This window comes from Pezoporus flaviventris, unplaced genomic scaffold, assembly GCF_033815535.1.
Source record: "Pezoporus flaviventris isolate CSIRO_AGI_PZ_B2104156 unplaced genomic scaffold, CSIRO_AGI_Pfla_v1 ptg000025l, whole genome shotgun sequence".
In the NCBI taxonomy this organism is placed as follows: domain Eukaryota; kingdom Metazoa; phylum Chordata; class Aves; order Psittaciformes; family Psittacidae; genus Pezoporus; species Pezoporus flaviventris.
In genome coordinates this window covers 17,667,522-17,688,643 of record NW_026892573.1, presented here as the reverse complement: position 1 = coordinate 17,688,643, position 21,122 = coordinate 17,667,522, and the positions used below count along the sequence as shown (strand labels likewise).

Below are 21,122 nucleotides of genomic sequence, written 5' to 3'. Positions count from 1 at the left end.
GGCAGCAGCTTGTGTTAGGTTGTGCACACACACAGACAGCAGCATGCTTTCAGCTCATGCCTGTCTTTGCGTGCTGGGAGCAGCATCTCAAGGGCTAAGTCAGCAGGTTGCAGGCAGATGCATGCAGAGAAAAGCTTTTAGATGTTTGGGGCATTATGCACTGCTGAACAACTGAGACAGAAGTAAGCTGCGTGGCAGCACCTGAGTCCTTCCAGGACACTGAGGTTCAGTGAACTCCAACCCAATGCAGAAATCCAAACTTTAATAACTTTTTAAGCAAATTTAAACTTGTAAAGAAGCAGCTTCACCAAATCTGGGCATGCGACACTTCCGAGATAAAATCTCAGTTCTGCATGCAGCCAGCCATCAGCAGGAACTGTTCCCAACCTCCTTCTGCAGTTTGAAGGACAGTACTTCTGTGTGGACTCTAGCTACATTCACTGCAACAGAGCCAGCAGCTGTACTAAATGCCAGGAGAGTAGCTGGAGCAGGTTATCAAAAGTGCAGGAATGATCTACACAGGAACACCTTCACATGCACTTCAGTCAGCACTATCACAAATAAACCAGACCAAACAAAAAAGCAGTCCCCACTTTTCCCCCATTGTATGGGCAAGCATTGGTGCAAATGCACAGAGAACAAGACTGGGGAAGCAATCACTGAAAAGCATCCCACCAAAGGCAGGTTATTTTCTTCTGGATCAGTTCCCCAGCCTGGCTCACCAGAAGCCAGCACAGAAGGCTGTGCTAGCATTATATAGGACATAGCAGCTAGTGATATGCTGCTTTTCTCAGAGCCAATTACCATTTAAAGTGCATTTAATCTACAGCCTCTCCTGCAGTGCAATAACGGGAATACTCTGAAGTCTCTGGGACACACAGCTTTAGTCAGTGAAGTTTCATGAGAACTAAGAAGCAAATTTCTTGAGTTATTTTAGTAACTCTCTGCTATCAAAAGGAGAGATCCCACTCTCTTCCTGCTCTCACCTGCAGGGTCCTGTCACCTCCTTGCTTTATCCCATCTAATAACTAGCCCACCCCCCCCCCAAAAAAAAAAGGCGGGGGGGGGGGGAAGAGAAGACAAACGCAATGAACACTCTTTTGTTACTTTAATCTTCAAGAAGTCAGACAAGTGCCAGAGCCAGTGCAACAGTGAGAAAAGGAGTGGAGTGATGCTGCCCTCTCAGCAGCACTGACCTTGCAGCTCACAGCTCTGCAGTCTCATAAAGCCTCACTAATCACAGCCACATTAGAAGGAATCCTTTGGGTGTGACAAAGCAAAACATTTTGGAAGTCTGAGGTCATTTATAGTCACACTCCTAGAGCAAGAGCAGCAAATCATGGCTACCTCATCTTGAGCTAATTTTGAATTAACAAAGAATATTTCAGTTTGTCATACAGAGATCATATCTATTTTCAGTGTTCTGTAATACTTAAGGGTACTCTCAGGGACATCAACAGCCACCCTTAAAAGAAGAAAAGTAAAATTTTACAGGAAATATCCCCTTATGCTTACAATAACTAGAAGAGAACTCTAACTTTTCTACTTCTCTGAAGTCTGATTACAGGAGACCTCTGGCACCCTGGAAACACACGACACATCATATTCCTGTATTAATTTTTTAAATTACAATAATTTTTATTTTACTTATTTTAACTGTGCACAACAATACATTATGCACTTAGACCCTCAAAACTGTCCAGAGCAGGCAAGTGCAGCAGGTGAGCTTTAAACTATATAGCCACCAGAGGGAGCTTACAGCTTACAGTACACTGCCTTCACTGCATTCCAGCAGTGGTTATCTAGTACACTGGAAGTAAAGTACTACTAATATAAAGCTTTAAAGGAAAGCGCAGCATAGAATCATAGACTGGTCTGGGTTGGAAATATACATATACATATTCTGTGTACACTTTTTGCACCTAAAAAACCACCAACAAATAAATCAGCCCACTCTCAGGAGATAACCTGTCTCAGCTTACTAACAGCAAAGTGTATTATTTTGGAAGGACAGGAACTGTTGTGTAAAACTAATTCTAAGTCAGGTTTTGCCTTCCTTGACTATTTGACCAGATACTTTCTTAAAAAAAAAAACAAAAAACAAAAACAACCCCACATAACTTCCATGCAAATACCTTTTCTTTCCAGTATGGAACACGATAAAAAGTGGTTTCAGCTTTCCATCAGAAATAAGCCTCTCCCAATGAGTTCAAGGTCAGCATACCCTCTTAAAACCTCCTTTCCCCCTTTCTCCCCAGTATGAGAATGTTACAAGTAACCATATCACAGATGAAGCTCCATCTTCCACCCTTCCCTACTAACAAAACAGGAGGTGCACCAACATTGTAGCCACTGTTTACCAACCTTAGCTAAGTGGCAATCCACTGATCTGAAAAATGCAGAATCTTTTTGTGCCTGCAACCATCCTTTTGTACTATGGGAAAATAAAGAAGAGCACCTGAAACAGCAGCACCATTTAATTCCATAAGTTTATTTACTGCCACTTATATATAAATGGCGATACTTCCTCTCCAAAATAAACCATCTTTGTTTCTTTCTGATATAACACAGTTTTCTAATTTCTAACTTTGTCTTTTTCTCTGCTCCTCCCTTGATGGTACACCATCAATTATTCACTGATGCTACAAGAAAGGACAAAACAACTGGAAATGATTAAAAAGGCTAAAAATGTGGCATATGTTACCCAGGAAGAAACTGATTAACGCAAACATATAAATTCATAGTGACAGAACAGAAAAGAAGTAGATATGAGAAAGGGTTGGACCAACTGTCATTTGAAAAACACACACAGAGCTAGAAGATACCTGGTGAATGTACATATGGAAAAATAAGGGATAAAAATAAGAGGCCTGAGGGCTCAGTTTTGTCTTAAATTGAATCAGTAATTAGATGCATTTAGCGAATCTGAAGTTACACATACATATTCAGAACAACATGCTTAGTACAAGCATTTATTACCTCAGTAATATACCTTTTAAAAAATATATCTGTAATTCGACTTGTCACAATGGAGAGTGCCAAGCAGTGAAGATAATTCAGCCATAAGAAAGGCAGCAAATGGGTTGCAAATAATCAGATTCTCTCCTCATAAGACTACAGCTGAAGTCACCATGCATACGCCAATAACAGGCCGAAGAACTACCACCACATCCATATTTGAAGTGGTGTCTGCTTTTTTTGCTCCTTCCCCCAACTTCTAAACACAGTTTTTGCTTTAAAAAAAACAATCAGAAGTATCAAATCCCTCCCCCAGGTGATTCTGTTTGGGCAGTTTCATGTTGATGATCACACACATACAAAATATAATATTTTTTTATTATATACTAGAAGTGACAATATTTTCTTAATGGTTTTAGGTGCCAGAAAATATTACTTATTGGTCACTTGTAGACAGTGACAGTATCTTAAAATTAACTTCTAACATTCACGTGATATTACTATTAAAATCAATAATGGGTTAGGTTTTTCTATATAAATAAGATTTAGTCAGCTAGTTTACACTGTTATCTCTGCATCTGGTTTTATTAAGAAAAATCCTCCCCATCATGGTGTATAAACATAATGAAGGATGGGATAAACGGCATTCCCATTTGCTTGCAGAGACGTTTGCTAGAGGCAAAGTCTAATTTTTCATAGATTTTTGCTATGGCAAGACAGCACTGAACAAACAGAACCCAGCATATTCCTACAATTATACTGGAGAAAATCTGCTTATTAGCAAGTCACAAACAATAGTTATGCACTTTGCTGGAGTCTGCACCAGAGTGTTTTCAGCTGACACCCACACTATTCCCACCTACAAAAAGAAGTCCCCTATGAACAGTACAGTCCAAACACCAGTAGGATTATGGAAAGGCAAACATGCCTGCTAAGAGAATTTTCTTGGGTTTAAAAAAAGAAGATCGAATTGCTTGTACCTGCTACTACTAAAGCCAAGAAGGAACTTTCTTGCCAAAGGCAATGTTTATGTCTACAAGTAAAGTAGATTACAAACTTGACAAGGATAGAAACAAAAATCCGAGATTTCTACTGAAGTGTGACTCAAAATCCACCACAAACTCTCCAAACCAAGCCTCACCAAATATGTAGGGGACTGTTGCCTTCCCTGCAATCAAGAGGTAAAATAAAACTATTCTAGAACTCTGGTCTGTGAGCTGTTACCAGCTTATGAAAAAACAATTCAACACATCAGTTGTTCGTCAGAACGGTGTCTAGACTGCAGAGAGCCTTGAAGCCCAACAGAGACAAGAATAAGAAACTGAATCTCTATCAATATACAAGGATGAGCACAAGCCACCACAGATGGCAATGGCACCATTGGGCCTGGACCTTGCTGACAGCCACCATCAGGCAAAACATGCTCAGAGAAGCAAGGAAGAAAGGAAGCCCAGATGGTTTGCCAACATGTCCCAGGAGGTAGGGAAGCCAAGAAACAGTGAGGCATATGCAGAGAAGAAAGATCATGAGTGAACTTGAGAAGCATGTGCAGGGGAACACCATGTGATGGTGATAACATGGCTGAGGAGTAAGGGGGGGGGGGGGGGGGGAATCAGAGAAAGAGGAAAAAAAAAATGTTATCAAACACAAGCCCAAGCAATAATTTTTAACTAGGGCACATACTACATTTAGGACAGCAAAACATATTACTCTACCCACATAAGCAATTGTTTTAGCTGCAACATCCTTGAATAATCAAAAGTTATGAAATTTTAACTTACTGTGCTCTTCTACTAAGATGCATTCTACTAAGATGCAGAAGCCCTAAAACCAGATTTCTGTATCTTAAATAACAATACCCGAAGAGAATTACTCTGCAGCAAATTCTGCTATATAGGCAAGTTATACAAAAGAATCAGATTCTCAGAATAAGGAGATTCCAACTTTACCAAAGTCACATCAAGCAACACACCCAAAAACCACATTTCCCTGACTTCTGTGGAAGTCATGGGCCTCCATTGCAGTTTTAGCAGTAACACTTTTCAAGAGTTTAAGTAAGTTTTTTTCCTACAGTGTATCACAGCACATCCAATAGCTAATAAAATAAACTATCTAATCAAAGAGATCGAATACAGGGGTCAGACACAGACAGCTGAATGATTATCCACACTTTTGTTCTCAGCTATTCACTCTACTTCTCTAGCAGATGTTGATACCTAACAATGAAAGGATCCACTCATGAAGCAGATGCCAGCAGCCGACAAAATTCAGGCTACACGAAGATGCTCAGCTCTGCAGCATTCAGTAACTGCTTTACAAGTGGATCAGATGTTCCTGCCTTGGGCACCAGGCCAGAAGGCAGTTTAGACAACTGATATCGACAGAAGCTTCTGCAATCCAGATCTCTCGTTACATGACTGCCAGAGCCTACTTAGCTTGAGTAATAGCTAAGTTACTACAGAAAACCTAGCTAGTGTAATAAACAACTTCAACTATGTGCCCATTACTTCCTTTGCACTTGTTTTTCAAATAATCATTTAAGCTAGAACAGTAACTCATCTTCCAGCTTAAAAGATACTCAAAGAACATGTCTAAAGATCCATAAGAAAGATGCAGCAGACAGCATCTGACCAGACCTGCAGTAGAGACAACATGGTGGAGATTTAAGTCTTCCTGAACAAAAACTTCTCTTAAAAAACTATCTTTCACAAGAGTAATTATGAATTATTTAAACCGCCAGGTGCCCAGTATTTTTCAGTGTATATTTGGAACAAATGCGTGACTACTGGAGGAATTGCCTCCTACACATCTACTCACTCACATCTTGCTTTCATGCAGAGACTTAATCGGGGAAAAAAATACTTCTTTTTTTTTAAATCAGTTTTTGCTTTGTATTTTGGAGCTGAAGTACTTTTTAGTCTTTTGTAAGTAAACCAGGAGATAAACTGTGGTCTAAGGTAAGATCTATTCTCAGTTCTGAAATGGTCTCATCTAAGATACTATGCATATACGTATATATATATATATATATATATCTTTATATATATCTACACACACATTAATTGACTAGGGAGCCAGAGAAAATCATTACCATCAATACGTTTTCTGAGGTAAGACTTCCAAGACAAACAACAAAAACTATCAAGATTTTATTTCTCCACTAAACAATTTAACCCTCAAATATAGACTGGTACGGCTTCTCCACTGACATGACCACTCATTTATACGTACAATACATTGTGTTCACTACACATGTGTACGTACACATACAGATACATCATTTGTGGCAACCAGTCTGCAGAGGAACTGCCTCCACTGCTCATGTCTGCTTCTCCATACCAAAACAGGCACCCAAGACCTGCTACTTGAAGAAAAGAGGGTAGAACTTGAAAAGCAAAAGGGAGGAAGATGGAGTCTTTTTTTAAGAAAGCAGGATCATAGAGATGCAAGAAGAAAGAATAGAGGATAATGAAGCCCTCAGGTGTACCTGTAGTACAACATTGACAAACAGATGTCCATAGCTGGTCTACGTACCTATGTACCTAATGGAAAGTCCCTCTCCAGCATCCCTATAGGCCCCCTTCAGATACTGGAAGGCTGCTATGAGGTCTCCATGCAGCCTTCTCTTCTCCAGGATGAACAGCCCCAACTTCCTCAGCCTGTCTTCATGCAGGAGGTGCTCCAGTCCCCTGATCATCCTCGTGGCCCTTCTCTGGACTTGTTCCAACAGTTCCATGTCCTTTTTATGTTGAGGACACCAGAACTGCACACAATACCCCAGGTGAGGTCTCACAAGAGCAGAATAGAGGGGCAGGATCACCTCCTGCTGGTCACGCTCCATTTGATGCAGCCCAGGATATGGTTGGCTTTCTGGCCTGCAAGCGCACACAGAAGCCAGCTCATGGTCATTTTCTCATCGATCAGCACCCATAGGTCCTCCTCCACAGGGCTGCTCTGAATCTCTTCTCTGCCCAACCTGTAGCTGTGCCTGGGATTGCTCCAACCCAGGTGTAGGACCTTGCACTTGGCATGGTTAAACTTCATGAGGTTGGCATCAGCCCACCTCACAAGAGTGTCAAGGTCCCTCTGGATGGCATTCCTTCCCTCCAGCCTATCAACCGAACCACACAGCTTGGTGTCATCAGCAAACTTGCTGAGGGCACACTCAATCCCACTGTCCATGTCACCGACAAAGATGTTGAACAAGACCGGTCCCAACACCGATCCCTGAGGGACACCACTCGTTACTGGTCTCCAGCCGGACATTGAGTCATTGTCCACAACTTTGTATGCGGCCATCCAGCCAGTTCTTTATCCACCGAGTGGTCCATCCATCAAATTGATGTCGCTCCAATTTAGAGACAAGGATGTCGTGTGGGACAGTGTCGAATGCTTTACACAAGTCCAGGTAGATGACATCAACTGCTCTACCCCAGTCCATCAGTTCTGTAGCCCCATCATAGAAGGCCACCAAATTGGTCTGGCAGGATTTCCCCTTAGTGAAGCCATGCTGGCTGTCACCAAGCACCTTGTTGTTTTTCATGTGCCTTAGCATGCCTTCCAGGAGAATTTGCTCCAAGATTTTGCCAGACACAGAAGTGAGACTGACTGTAGTTCCCTGGGTCATCCATTTTCCCCTTCTTGAAAATGGGGGTTATATTTCCCTTTTTCCAGTTGTCAGGAACTTCATCTGACTGCCATGATTTTTCAAATATGATGGCCAGTGGCTTAGCAACTTCATTTGCCAGCTCCTTCAGGACCCGCAGATGGATCTCATCAGGTCCCATGGACTTGTGCACGTTCAGATTTTTAAGATGGTCTCAAACCAGACCCTCTCCTACAGTGGCCCAAAGTCTTCATTCTCACAGTCCCTGCGTCTGCCTTCCAAGACTTGGGTGGTTTGGTCAGAGCCCTTGCCAGTGAAGACCGAGGCAAAGAAGTCATTCAGAACCTCAGCCTTCTCCAAATCGAGGGTAGCCACTTCTCCCGAGAGCTTCCTGAGGGGGCCTACGTTGTCCCTAGTCTGTTTTTTATTTGCTATGTACCTGCAGAATCCCTCCCTGTTTTCTTTAGCATCCCTAGCTAAGTTTAATTCTAACTGAGCCTTAGTTTTCCTAACCTGGTCCCCAGCTTCCCGGACAACATCCCTGTATTCTTCCCAGGCTGCCTGTCCTTGCTTCCACCTATTATAAGCCTCTTTTTTCAATTGAATTTTCCTCAGCAGCTCCTTATCCATCCAAGGAGGTCTCCTGGCCCTCCTGCTGCACTTCCTTCTAGTTGGGATGCAACACTCCTGAGCTTGTAGCAGGTGATCCTTGAATATCAACCAAGAGTCTTGGGTCCCCCTGCCCTCAAGGGCTATATCCCATGAAACCTTATTAAGCAGGCTCCTGAAGAGGCCAAAGTCTGCCCTCTTGAAGTCCAGGGCAGTGAAACTACAGTGACTACAATGACTACAGCGCATATTGCTCAACAAGAAAATCCACAAATTCAACTAAGGTAACAGGACATTGACTCATGCCATTGAAAATGCTCTTCTGGAAGAATGAGGTGATCAGGATTGGCTCAGACTTCATACACCCAACAAATGACTGTTCCAACAGAATTTGGAAAAATTATTTAATTCTTTGTATCCCAAGAGCTACAAGTCAAACTTGTCAGTGCTGGACCAAACTCACAAAGACTCATATGAAGTAATCACAAAACCAGCACACAGACTTATCTCAAAACTTACATATACTACAATCAAAATCTGGTTTTCTTCTTAAACTTTAATGCTTTCTTTATAATTTCTGGGTCGAGAAAAGGTTTTGAATTGGTTTCAAGATGATTCAGTGTAAAGTTAAATAGTCTTACACTTCTGTAAGTTTAGACAATGAAAATCAGGATACAGCAATAACACAGCAGTGAACACAAAATGCTTTAGAAAATAATTTGCGTGCTTCATACCCATTTGTTACTGTTTCCTCCATAGCTGCAGTTAGGACATCAGTTTAAGCACACTAACAACCAATAAATCTGAGAACTGTCCTGTAACTTAGCTTATGGTAGCCTTCTGGCTGTGGACAGCCAGAGGATGAATGCTGACACAAGGTTACAGTTCAGACCCTTAACTTACATGTTATTTATTTGCTAATCTCCACATGCACTGTTCTAATGTTTCAAAGCACAAGCAAGGTCTGACCCACAGTTCTGTTGAGCAGAGTAATGTGAAACACCTGGCTGATGGCAATGGGCAAATCCATGCAGAGTCCCTTGAAGTCAGTAAGATCCTACAAAGCAACATGCCGTCAATAGGAATGACATATCATTACTCTGGTTGCACAGGAACCCTAAAAGGATTTCTATCCTATTACTAAAGGATAGAAAAAGAATACAAAAAGCCATAAAGTGCCCTTACTGCAACTGCATTCACTCAAGTCCTGCTCTCCTGCTTCCTTCCCCTGTCTCCTGGAGCTGAACTTGAGCTCCTCATCCTGCAGCAAGAAAGGTTGGTGGAAATGGACCAAACTGTCCCCCCAGCTGCCACCAACTACAGGTGCTTCTCTTTTTTCCCCTGCAAGGAGGCATAGAAGAAATATGGATCCTAAGTTCAGGCCAAGAGCCTGCAGAGGCTGAGAAGGAGAATTCTGAATCTCAGCATCAACACATATCGCAGCCTCTGCTGCAGGGTGGATCATCCCCCATGACAGGTCCTGGTTCTCCAAAGACTGAACTCTAGCCCATCCACAGCCCTTGAAATCCTAATTTGCAACTTGATCATAAGATTCAGGTAGTTCATCTCTGTAACTATAAAACATAGCTTAACAAAAAATGCCAGGATTGTAACAGTGAATTTCAAGACAAAGTTTTAAGTAAAGAACCATTGTGACCCCCCCCCCCCCTTCTACTAGACAACAGATCATAATAATCCTGGTAGTGGCAATACTCATTTTCCAAAGTGCACAAGTTTGGATGGTCATGATATACAAACTATTTTCAGGCCCACTGTACATGAAATATAGTCAGCAACAGCTCTCCTCTAGCAAGAGAAACTTCAATATTATTAGTTTGTGAAGAAGTGCCTTACAGTATGTTTTTTCTTGATGTCCAATTTCAAATTATACTTGCTGAAAGAGCAACTATAACCACCCATTGCTGCAAGGGTGGAATTATTTTTACTCACATCTAGCCTTCTACAGTAAGCATGTCACAGACAAAACAGGACATCACATGGGTAACCCCCTATCTGCCTCATCTACAACCTCAACAAAGAAGTCATCACTCAATGACAGATTTAAACAAATGCATTTTGTTTTCTGAGAGTTTAGGCTTTGCCTGTTATCACAGAAGGGTTTCCTCTAACCAAACTAAGAAAGGCAGGCACGACAGCCAGATTCTCTGCCAACATCCAGGTTTCAGCACCTCCTCCTCCATCAACCTTGCTAAAATTTCGTAACTATTTTGTCCCATCATAGTTATTTAGAAGGAGGAGATTAAAGGCAAGATAAGGGAGATCTTAGCGTTTTCAAAGTTTATCTAACTTTGATATGGAAAACTTCTTTGGCTTAGTGTGCTTTCAAAATGGCATGGCCTAAACCACATTTACTAATGGCTTTTAACTGTTGGGGCATTAATGAAAACTTACAGGAAGACGTAAGTAAACTACATGCAAAACAATACCTGAATCATGTAAGCAAACCGAAATGTAGCTCCAGAGAGATGAAATCAAAGTTTAGTAAAAACAGAGAAACCGATTAGAGGCCAGTGGAGGAAGCTCATCACCTAAGCCAGCCTGGAAGATAAGGAAGCCAAGAGAAATTGTGAAACTGAAAATTATTTTATGAAGTGAATAACTTCTTTCACTCAAAACCAGGAAAAAATCTGGCCTTTTCTAAATACACCTGGAAAAAGCACCTTTCCCTAACATTTTACCCATTACTGGAACATGGCAAAAATGTATCTAGAATTGTACATACTTGAGAAGGTAGGATGTCATTTACTTGTACCTTGGTTTACTACTTTGTTCTGTTCTTGCAGATACAGACTGAACCAGGTTACCAAAGAAGTCACATATCTCTGTGTTCATCCTTCAATATACAGAGGAGCAGACATACAATACGTATTTTGAGAAATCCTCTTCCAAAAAGCATATTTTTTTAATGAAAATTTTTTTATTCCACATACACACATTTTGGGGTTGTATTTAGAAGTGATAATTCTGAGACTCCCTTAAAGTTGAGTGCCTGAGTTCAGTCTAAGAAACCTGCATAAATTAACAAAGTCTTAAATTCTGAACAGTCACAAGGCTCTACATACTTACCGAAAAATGACTGTGAAGAAATGTGGTCACAATTATATATTTTATTGTCAGCACTGTTAGAGGGAATGTTATTGTAACATGAACAGGAGAACAGCTCCAGAAACCATACTGCCATTTCTCATATAAATATTAAATTTTAATATCACATTCTCCACTAAACAATTTATTATCCTGAAGCTACCCAACATCTGTTCTTAATCACACTTTAAACAACCTCACAAAATAAAGGCTAAGCCTCCCTAATTCTCTCAGGGCAAAGCATGTTTGGTTTTTGGGTTGGGCTTTTGCTGTTGCTGTTGATGGGTAAGGAGAGTACTATTCATGTTTTCTTCACTAGGGAGACCTGTATGTGTTTTGTAAACCTATTTGCACATTTCCTCAATAACAACGCAAGATGTACCCATATGGGAAGCTATCAAAAAATAATGGTTGAAAGAAAAGTTAAATAGCAGCATTATTAGCAGAGCAAACAGTAGAAGTCAGTGACTGAAGAGATTATAAAACTAAACTAAACGTGAACAGTTAACACCTTAATTAAAGAAATAAAAAAAAAAAGCAAAAAACAACAACAAAACATAATTATGATCAGTGCAGAAAATACCCAAAGTTCTGGTTGCACATAAGATCAGTGAAGTTTAAAGTAATGCTTTTCAGCCACTGCTTAGCAACACACAAATTCAGCTTTAAGGCACCTCATATCAAACCAGCATCTGTAGCTGCAAAGGTGAACATACATCTCCCCTTTTTCCCTGTCAGGGCTGCAGTCCTGTTGCAACTGAGATACAGACTCGGTCTCCCATTTGGGCATCTCCAGTTCCTATATACACATCTATATAGAGAGATGTTGTGGAGGAGTCCCCATGAAATCCACCAGTCACAAACGTGCAAAATGTAGCTTTAAGATGAGGAGTGTAACTTAAGAGGAAACTTAACAGAGTTGTAAGGTGAAACCCACAGCAGGCAGGGTCTGCCAGTGCCAACGATGTCTGGGTAACATCACAGCAAGACAACTGAGGAACTGACTTATGGGTTCACGTGATGCCAAGACCACTGACACAAGCTCAAGCTATGGTAGATCAAGTTTTGGGAAGTTCATTCCAAAACCTTGAGTACCACCTATTTGCAGAGCCAGATAAAATCAGCAAAACCAGAACAGTCTTCACTGTGTGGCCGAGGCAGAGAAATTACACATGTAGATCCTCGTCCAGAGAGGATGATGCTTGTCCCCACATCACCACCATGGGAACCTTCCTTCTGTCCCCAGCCACATGGCATGGAGGTATGATATCTTTTGTGCTGCCATGTGACAGAAAAGTGGCAGTTCTGCAGTAATCCATCAAAAAGTGCTTAATTGAGCCAGTGTGGTTTGTGTTTGTACAATTGTTTCTGCTGTTTGTTAGCTTTGATACTGTTTGCACATCATCACTAATGCCACAATAGTTGCAATAGTTTTATAATAATAAAGGATGGTATAATTCAATTACAGTTTTCATCCAACTGCACCACTGATCTCTGTACAAACAGATGCCTATATCCAGAGCCACAGATGTCCTGTGGCACAGGCCAATGCACCAGCCTCTGCAGTACGCCCAGCTACTGGATTTTCAGACTCTTGTGTTAATGAGGCTGTAACCTTGTTTTTGAATTCTACAAACTGCCTCTGCCCTCCTTCACTCCAATACAGCCTTAACATCATTCTACAGCAACACCCTTAGAACGCCAGCACTCTAAGTATTACTGTCCTCTCTTACCAAGAAAACAGAATACTTCACGAAAGTACACAGATAGACAACTATCATGTTAACTTTTCTGCAGCTCTTCCCATTAACAGGTTTCAAAACGCATTTAGGAAGAATGCTGGTATTCTTTTCCTTTGTTACAATAGGACCCTAAGCCTAGTGTTGAGATAGATCCTATCACTAAGTTGATATTAGTGGCCAGGGGCTGCCTCTCCAGAGCTCCAAGACTGTGGCTCTTTGAGAGGCAATGCAGTGACGGATAGTTTCTTCCTCTCCTTCCAACCATGTTAATTCCTCTCCACTCCTAGACACACATTATTACTTCATGCTAGCTTTGGCAGCTGGCAGGTCCTTTCATTAGCTAGTCCAGCTCACTAAACTAGCAGATAGATAATCAATGCAGTAAAAAGACAAGTAATGTTTTTCCTCAGCCACTCACTATTAGGCTTCTGCGAAAACTTAGCCTATATCCATGTCACACTTGCAAGCCTTGGAATCCAGATATGCCTCACTTTGGCCAAACCTTTTGAAATCCCAGGAACACCTGTCATAAACAGTAAAATTCCATGGCAAAATACCTTTCAATGCTTTTATTTCACAGCCACAAATTACTTCAAGAAAGCCTTCAGGAGACAATGGCATAAGGCATATTTTCAACACTACTACAGCTGTGCCTCCACCATTTCCACAGCTTGCACATAACACAGCTCTACTACATGATGGTAAATACTGACATTCATAATTTCAGCACAAACCATGATAAATCTTTATCCTTTCTTCACATTCACTTTTATAGTTCTGTAAATTTTCAATCTGATAGGTATTACTAAACAAGTTTACCTAATTTCTAGAGTAACAAAAGCAATAAAATGTTCATTCACCTGCTCCTATATTAATCCAAATTACTTTAAGTGTATTTTCCATTAAAAATCTAAAGAAACAAACAAAATCCCTATTAAAATCCCTATTTGAACAGCTAGTCATTCAACAGATGTTTTGGCAGACTTTAACTGGATGAAGAACTGAAGATTCCTATCAACATCTCCTACAGCTCAGATCTGGCACCCTCCTTTCTACGACACCTTTCCCAGCATGTATGTGTTTTTATGCTACCCATACACTCCACTATGCATCAAAATTACTCCAAATGTTACCCCATTCCATCTATCAGTTCACTGCCCCAACACTGGCATCAGTTCCGCTTTGGTTTGTTCTGGGGAAGCTGAGGAAAGCAGAAAAGAAGGTAAGTACAAAAAACACCATTTTCCTCTGGAAAAATGGAAAAGGACATGGTCATCCAAACCCCGAATTCCACCCCTACATCAAATCAGGACACAGAAGGGGAGATCTTATATATACCTCATCCAAACATACTTTTTATTACCAAGACAATGTCAGAAATTGATGAAAAGGAGTATTTTACTTAGCTGCTTGTGACAGCATCAGCTCAACTTAATAATCAGGAGGATTTATTCTACCTCTCCATAGGGAAAGCTGTTAACTAACTAATGAACACAGATTAGCATAACAACGATAAGACTCTTAGGAAGCAGGTTAAAGGGAAGATAGCAGTAGGTAGTGCCAGAAGAATTATCCAGATGGAGTTACAGACTAATGAAGCTCCCCAGCAGGCAAATCTAGCAGCAGACACACAGTATTTCCATTGACGACTCAGAACAAAATACAGAAATATGCCAATGAAACAGTGATATGTCAAATGAGTGTGAAACAACACCCTGATTCAAAAAGATGAATATTCCCTCTATGAAACAGCCACAGGAAACAAGCTCTAAGCATGAAGAATCCCATTTAATCAGATGCTATGTTTACTTTCCAAAGACATCAGAATCTCCATCAAACCTCATATTCTTATTCCCAGCTCCTCACCCTTAGTCTGGGTATCCTCCATGCACATTTGTTCTCAGCTCCCAAATAAAAGTTTCATTAGCATACTGCACACTGCACATACTTATCTCCCAACCTTTAATCTGAAGTTCAGATTAAGTCAGGCCTAGTCCTCTGAAAACATCACCTTGCTGCTCTGAATAAAAGAAAATCACAGTGTTAAGTACTATTAGGAAAAAAATACAGAAGAATACCAAAAATTTACAACCATCTAAAATCCTCAAGTACCCACATAACAAAAGAATGCAGTTCCGATCAGCCCATTTCAAAAATGGTATCGTGAAAAGCTATAGAGGAGTACAGAGATGATTAGGTATGTGGGGAATCTACCACACAAAAAAAATGACAAGAGCCTTCAGTTTAACTAACAGTTGACTGAACAATGCAGTATCATAGAAGAAAAATCAGAACAATGATCAGGCATTTCTTGTAATTCAAGAAGGAATTAAATTATCAAACAGCAGGCTTCTCTCAAAGAACATAATGTGGGGTTTTTTTCCAAAATCACCTGTGAAACTCGTTGCTATCAGACAAGTATAATATAAATACTAAGAAAACATAAAATATAAATGCATTACAGAAACAACTGGGCAAATTCATGGAAGAAAAGTTGACCAAGAATTATTAAACACAATGATGCTACCTCGAGTTCCTGAAATTGCTAATTCAAGTAAGGTAAAGTGTACACTAGTGAAAGGATTATTTTTCAGGCCCTTTCTCCAAATCAGCAGTTAGAGACCATCACTAGAAACAGAACTCAGCTGGGCAGACATCTGGCCTCATCCAAAACTGTAACAGCAGAGAGCTTGTTTTGCTGGGTATTGACGTGGAGGACTTCCAACAAATCTCAGCATTAGAATGATTTATTTGTCTGATTTCTTCCAACAGGTAACCTGCCATAACAAATCAGAGCTAGTCCATCTCTCCCTTTCACCCTTCATGCTTCACAGGCTGGAAAAACTGTCTCACAAGACAGGTGGCAATGAGAAACTGAAATTCCTCATGGAATGAGGATTGTCATGACCCTTAAGTCCAAGAAAGACATGTCAAAAAAAGCCAACCATACAAATTTTTGGGGTAGATGATATAAACAATTTGGTCTTGGAAATTAGGGATACTAATGTGCTCCCTTATGCTCTTATTCTATAAACTTATTTCAACATCTGAGAGGTTTGTATGACCATTGTCAGACTCCCCTGAAACCTCCCCAGAAGAGCAGAATAAGCCACAAACTAAGTAGTACCCAGAGAACTTACCACCACTCCCCAAACAGATGAGAGTTTACAAACTTAAAAAAAGAAAAAAAAAAAATCTGCTCAAATATTCTTGAACCTGTTAATGTACCCAGCCATATCACATAGAACAGTTTAGGATGACAGGGCCCTCTGGACCTTGCTTCATTCAACCCTGCCACCATCCAAAAGAGAACTTGCTTCAAAGTTAGATCAGGCTCTTCAGGGCCTTGTTCAGTCAAGAGTTAAACACCTCCAAAGCTGGGAGATCCCACAGCCTCTCCAGGCAGCCTGCACCATTGCATTCACCAACCACACTTACTAAGGTGTTGTTCATTTCTTTTTTGCCTTCTCTCCAGCTGGAATTTCCCTTTCTGAAACTTATAACTTCTTGCTTTTTCACTGTACACCTCTAAGAAAATTGTACAAGTAGATTGTACAGTGAAGGTATATGATACACCTGAGCCAACCTTACAGCTCACCACTACTAACAGTAGCGGACCAGCCCTGTACATGTTCAACAATCTAATTTCAGGCCCTCCCCTCCTGGGCTAGCCCTGCAACCTAAATGGCTGCACAGACAGCCAATTTGTCTTGCTAACCTGACAGAAATCCATTCCCTTCTTTAATTCCTATGTCATTTCAGCAATATTAATATGTTCAGCACAAGGGAAAAAGTGAAGCTGTAGGTAGGAACAGAGCACTCCTTTTTGGAGGGGTGAGAACAATAACCTATAACCTGTGAATTTACACTTAGGTGTCACAGCACATCACCTGCTATAAAATTTCAACCTGCTCTAATACACTCTAATCAAAAACTGAACAGTCTTACGCTTCCTACTTCATCCTCTCACCTATGGGATGACATTTACACTTCTTTCCTTAATAATGCAACCTATGTCTTCTGTGATTCATGAAGACAGCTATTAAGACAGTGCTTAACTAATTATATTCAGCATTAATTAGCACCTGAGCTACACAGAACATAATACATAGAAACCCTATACATTTGGTTGGGGGATGCCTTGCCAGTTGGAAATGGAGGAGCAGTAAATTCATGTGATTCATACAGATGCTGGTGTATGATCTTCACCAAGCCAAAGTCACAAAGATCAAAGGTGTACATCAGCCTGTGGCACTGAAATGCCACACACCATTTTATGATTTAAGTTACAATGCACCATGGGGACCTTACTTGAAGTAAACATCATTTAGCTTTGATGGAGAGGAATTAAGAACCCCAAAAGCACATACTCTTTCATATAGGAAATGCTTTTAAACACACCAGAGAAAACTGTCACAGGACCAGCATTCAAAGTCATATTTGACAGCTAATGACAACTCAAGTTTCACCTTTTATAACAATTCAACTTACAGCAAATTTCAGTAATTTCCCAAGCTAAGGTTTTTGAACGTTTTGAACTTTTTAACAAAAAACTTTTTAAAAGGTGTTACTGGTAACAAAGGTAAGTGGTACTGGTAACTGCACTTTATGAGAGAACAGACTGACTCTTTCCAGTTTTCATACACTGAACACCATGGTTTGTAGAGTCCATAAAGATTAGCAATTTATGAGGTCAGAGCTAGCTTATCTCTTATCTGACGTATAAAAAGCAGTTTTCCAAAGGAAAATTTAACTAATCCAAAGCAACAGGAAAAAAACAAAACCAAACCAAAAAACACTTACCAAAGGTACAGAGAGCTCACAGTAACCTATACTTACCCTAAAAGAACACATTCAGGTTTTTTTATTAGCATGTCTGAATTCCTCTAGTCCATTAGTCTCCTCAAGGCTCAGTATTTCAGTTTGAAATCAAGACAAGTATCACATGAACCACCACCACTCCCTGCTCCATCCTCAGATACACTGCACCACCTTTGATGCCTCCCCAGCCATCTGTATTTTGCAAGAATTGCTACTGTCTCAGCTGCCACAGATCTGCCACGAGAAAACCTCCCTGAATCCCTGCACAACTCCCTGCCCAGTTGAAACCTGCTGCCACCTATTGTCAGACAATTCACAGCTCTGCCCTCAGCCATCACTTCAGATATGGCTCCACTGCAAGGCGCCAGGCTCTACCCAGGACCCCCATTACTTGCACAACTCTCCCCCAGGTACTCATATTTTCACATAAATACCTTTCCAAGTGATCCCACCAGATCGCTTCATCAGTTCACACCTTCAAACTGCCTCATACAGCTACTTCCTACCCTCAGCCCAAAGCAGACCTTTTACCAGATTTTACCAAACAGTGTAAATTAAATTAAGATCACTACTGTTCAGGTTCTTTCATAGTTGCTAGTGAGAAAGAACAGGAGCAGTGCACATAACCCTTTCAGTCTCTGTAGTCTCACATCTGCCTTTGTAAAGCACGCAGTTAGCTGCACTCCTCCTCTCCTCCATCACTCCAAAGACTTGATGATTTTTGAGAAGGAGCACAGTGCAATAACCCTAAACAGTTTTCACAGCTCTTCTACAGCCAGCCCAGTTCAAAGCCCAATTCTGGGTCTTTAGCCTCAGTGATAGCTTTACTAAATATCCGTTTCCTCCGGAAGAGCCATCTAACTAATTCTTGTCAGTTCAGTGCTGCCTATGAAATTTCCAAGAGCATTTGTGGAAAATGGAAAAGAACAAGAAAAAGCTAATGATTGCAGAAGTCAGTTTTCATTCTATCAGAGACTGGAGGGAGAGAGGAAGCTAGGAATTCAACAAGGATCCCAACAACCACATGCCTGCAGAACCAAGACATGTTTTTACCAGCAAGTTTAGTAGCTACTCTTCAACAGAAGCACAAATGTTAGTGTAAGAGGCTCACATCTTTTCATTGTATTAGCACTCTTATTTAACTCCACATTAAGTTGCTTTTCCCTCTATGCTAGCAAGGATATGCTAGGGAGATGATGCCAACACAAGTAATGTTAACTTTTCTAGCACAGCTACAAAACTTTGGAGGTGCCACCTCACGTGCTATCAGCTCGATAGTGAAAACTACCTAACCGCCAGCTTCCTTCCACACACGTGTTGTGTCTCATAATAATACTCATTACAGATTTCCCCTACGCAGTCAAACATTGATGGTAATTTCAGCAACTGCGTTATTTTTAAAACTGAGATACACAGACCTTACAAGAAGGTGCAATAATGTGCGCAGTTATGTTTTGCCAAGGTATGCATGAACCAAAGGCAGTTTACAGCTTAAAACTTATCACTGTTCATATACTTTTGAGAAGCTTTTTTCTAAAAAGGCTAGTGCTTGTTGCTAAGCTATCCAACTTTACTTTCCCATTTGGAAACAGTCGGTGATTTTCTGGCTTTGATTTCACAAGGAGCAACACGCATGTATTTTGATGAGAACACTCATGAGCAGAGCTAATCACCTGTCACTTCTGTGAGGCTGCTTCAGCCAGACATCAAACACAATCATCCAGGCTCTTGCCACTGATCAATTACAGATACCAGGCAAACTTTCCTACTGGTTGCCTGGTTCTTCTGAAGTTCTTTTGATGCGAACAACTTGCAAACTTTCTTTCTGCTGGAATCACAGTTTGATAAGATAAATTTTGTGGGGAAGGTTTTCAGCTGAACATTTTTAGAAGATCTAAATCTGTTAACGACTAACCTGTAAACGACATAGCTCAGTATACAGCTTTTCATGCAAACAACTTTTACAAGGATGTGTGACTAGGATGTTTTAACACCAGTGGTCACTACATGCATTCAACTCCATCCCATTTCTGCTCTTTGCCGCACGGACTTTCTTCTCCACGCAGTCATGGAAAGCGGCACACAACACACTCACAGTGGCACGGACAGTTAACTGCTAATAAGCAGACCAGGACGCCAAGTGCCACTATCCGCTCCGAGGCGGCATCACCGTGAGCTCTGGTCGCCCCGCGCTGCTCTGCTGAAAGGAAAACTGGAAGCGAGAGGCGCTGGGCGGCACGGCCGAGGTGGCCTCCGCGCTGCCGCTGGTGTCTCACTGCCCTCGTCGGGCCGGGACCGCGCAGCTGGCAGGACCCCCTCCGCCCTGCCGTCGCCGCCGCGGGAAGCGCCCCAGGGCCCAGCTCCTGTGCCAGGAGACAGTTACCCGCAAGCAACTTCGGCAAAGGTTTCTGCGGCGGACAATGGTGGTGCAGGGGCTCGGGGCGTGAGGGGACGGGACACCCCGCCGGGGCGGGAAACCAGCAACCTGCCCGAGACGGGGGCAGCGCGGGCAGCACATGGAGGACCGGCAAGCCGTGCGCGGCTGTGGCCAGCCCCGGCTGCGGGGCAACAAGGACGAGCAGGTACAGCGCAAGGGATTCCTGAAGAGGGAGAAGGCGCGGATGGGGCAGCGGCGAAGGTTCCGCGCCCCGGCGGTCTGCTCCCGAGCCCCGCGCCTGAGGGGCGAGGGCGGCGGGAGGCTCCACGGGCGGCGTGATCGGAGACGGGAAAGGGAGAGGGGAGCGGCGCGGACTGTCCTGGCGCTGCGCGCGCCGCCTCACCATGAGCACTTTGGCCGCGTTCTCCAGCTGGGCGATCACCTCGGGGGCCCCCGCCGCCGATGCGGCCGCCGCCATCATGGTCTCTCTTCAATGACGCGCCATGCGCTGCATTCTGGGACGAGGCGACCGCGCAGCCAATCCCAGGCTAGGCTAGGCTAGGCTCGGCTCGGCTCGGCTCGGCTCGGCTCGGCCAGGCTCGGCCCGGCCCGGCCCGGCCCGGCTCGGCCCGGGCGGGGAGGTGTGGCGGTGGCGGCGCCGCAGCGTGTCCGCCCGCCACCAGCCGGGGAAGCGCCGCGTCGCTGCCAAAGGCAGCCCCCACCCTGCGCACCACCGGCCTTCCTCCTCCTCTCACCCGCGCACCCGCCCGCCCCGCCTCCGGGGCGGACCTGGGGCACGCGGCGGGACCCGCGGAGCCCCGGGGCGGGGCCCGACACCGCCCATCGCCGGTTCGAGGCTGCCGCGCACTGCCGGGGCCTACGGGTGTGTGTGCCGCCCGTGGAG

General features: G+C 42.6%; 1 protein-coding gene across 2 annotated transcripts in view; it reads right to left on the bottom strand.

The window, feature by feature from the left end:
• XPO4 (exportin 4) overlaps positions 1 to 20,780 on the bottom strand; it is a 72,194-nt gene extending 51,414 nt beyond the window's left edge. For both annotated transcript variants that reach the window (XM_061457649.1, XM_061457650.1), the window contains exon 1: positions 20,622 to 20,780. In XM_061457649.1, coding sequence (XP_061313633.1) covers positions 20,622 to 20,699 — 78 coding nt within the window. In that variant the 5' untranslated portion in view covers positions 20,700 to 20,780. The remainder of the gene's footprint in view (positions 1 to 20,621) is intronic.
• Between the last annotated feature and the right edge of the window lie 342 nt (positions 20,781 to 21,122).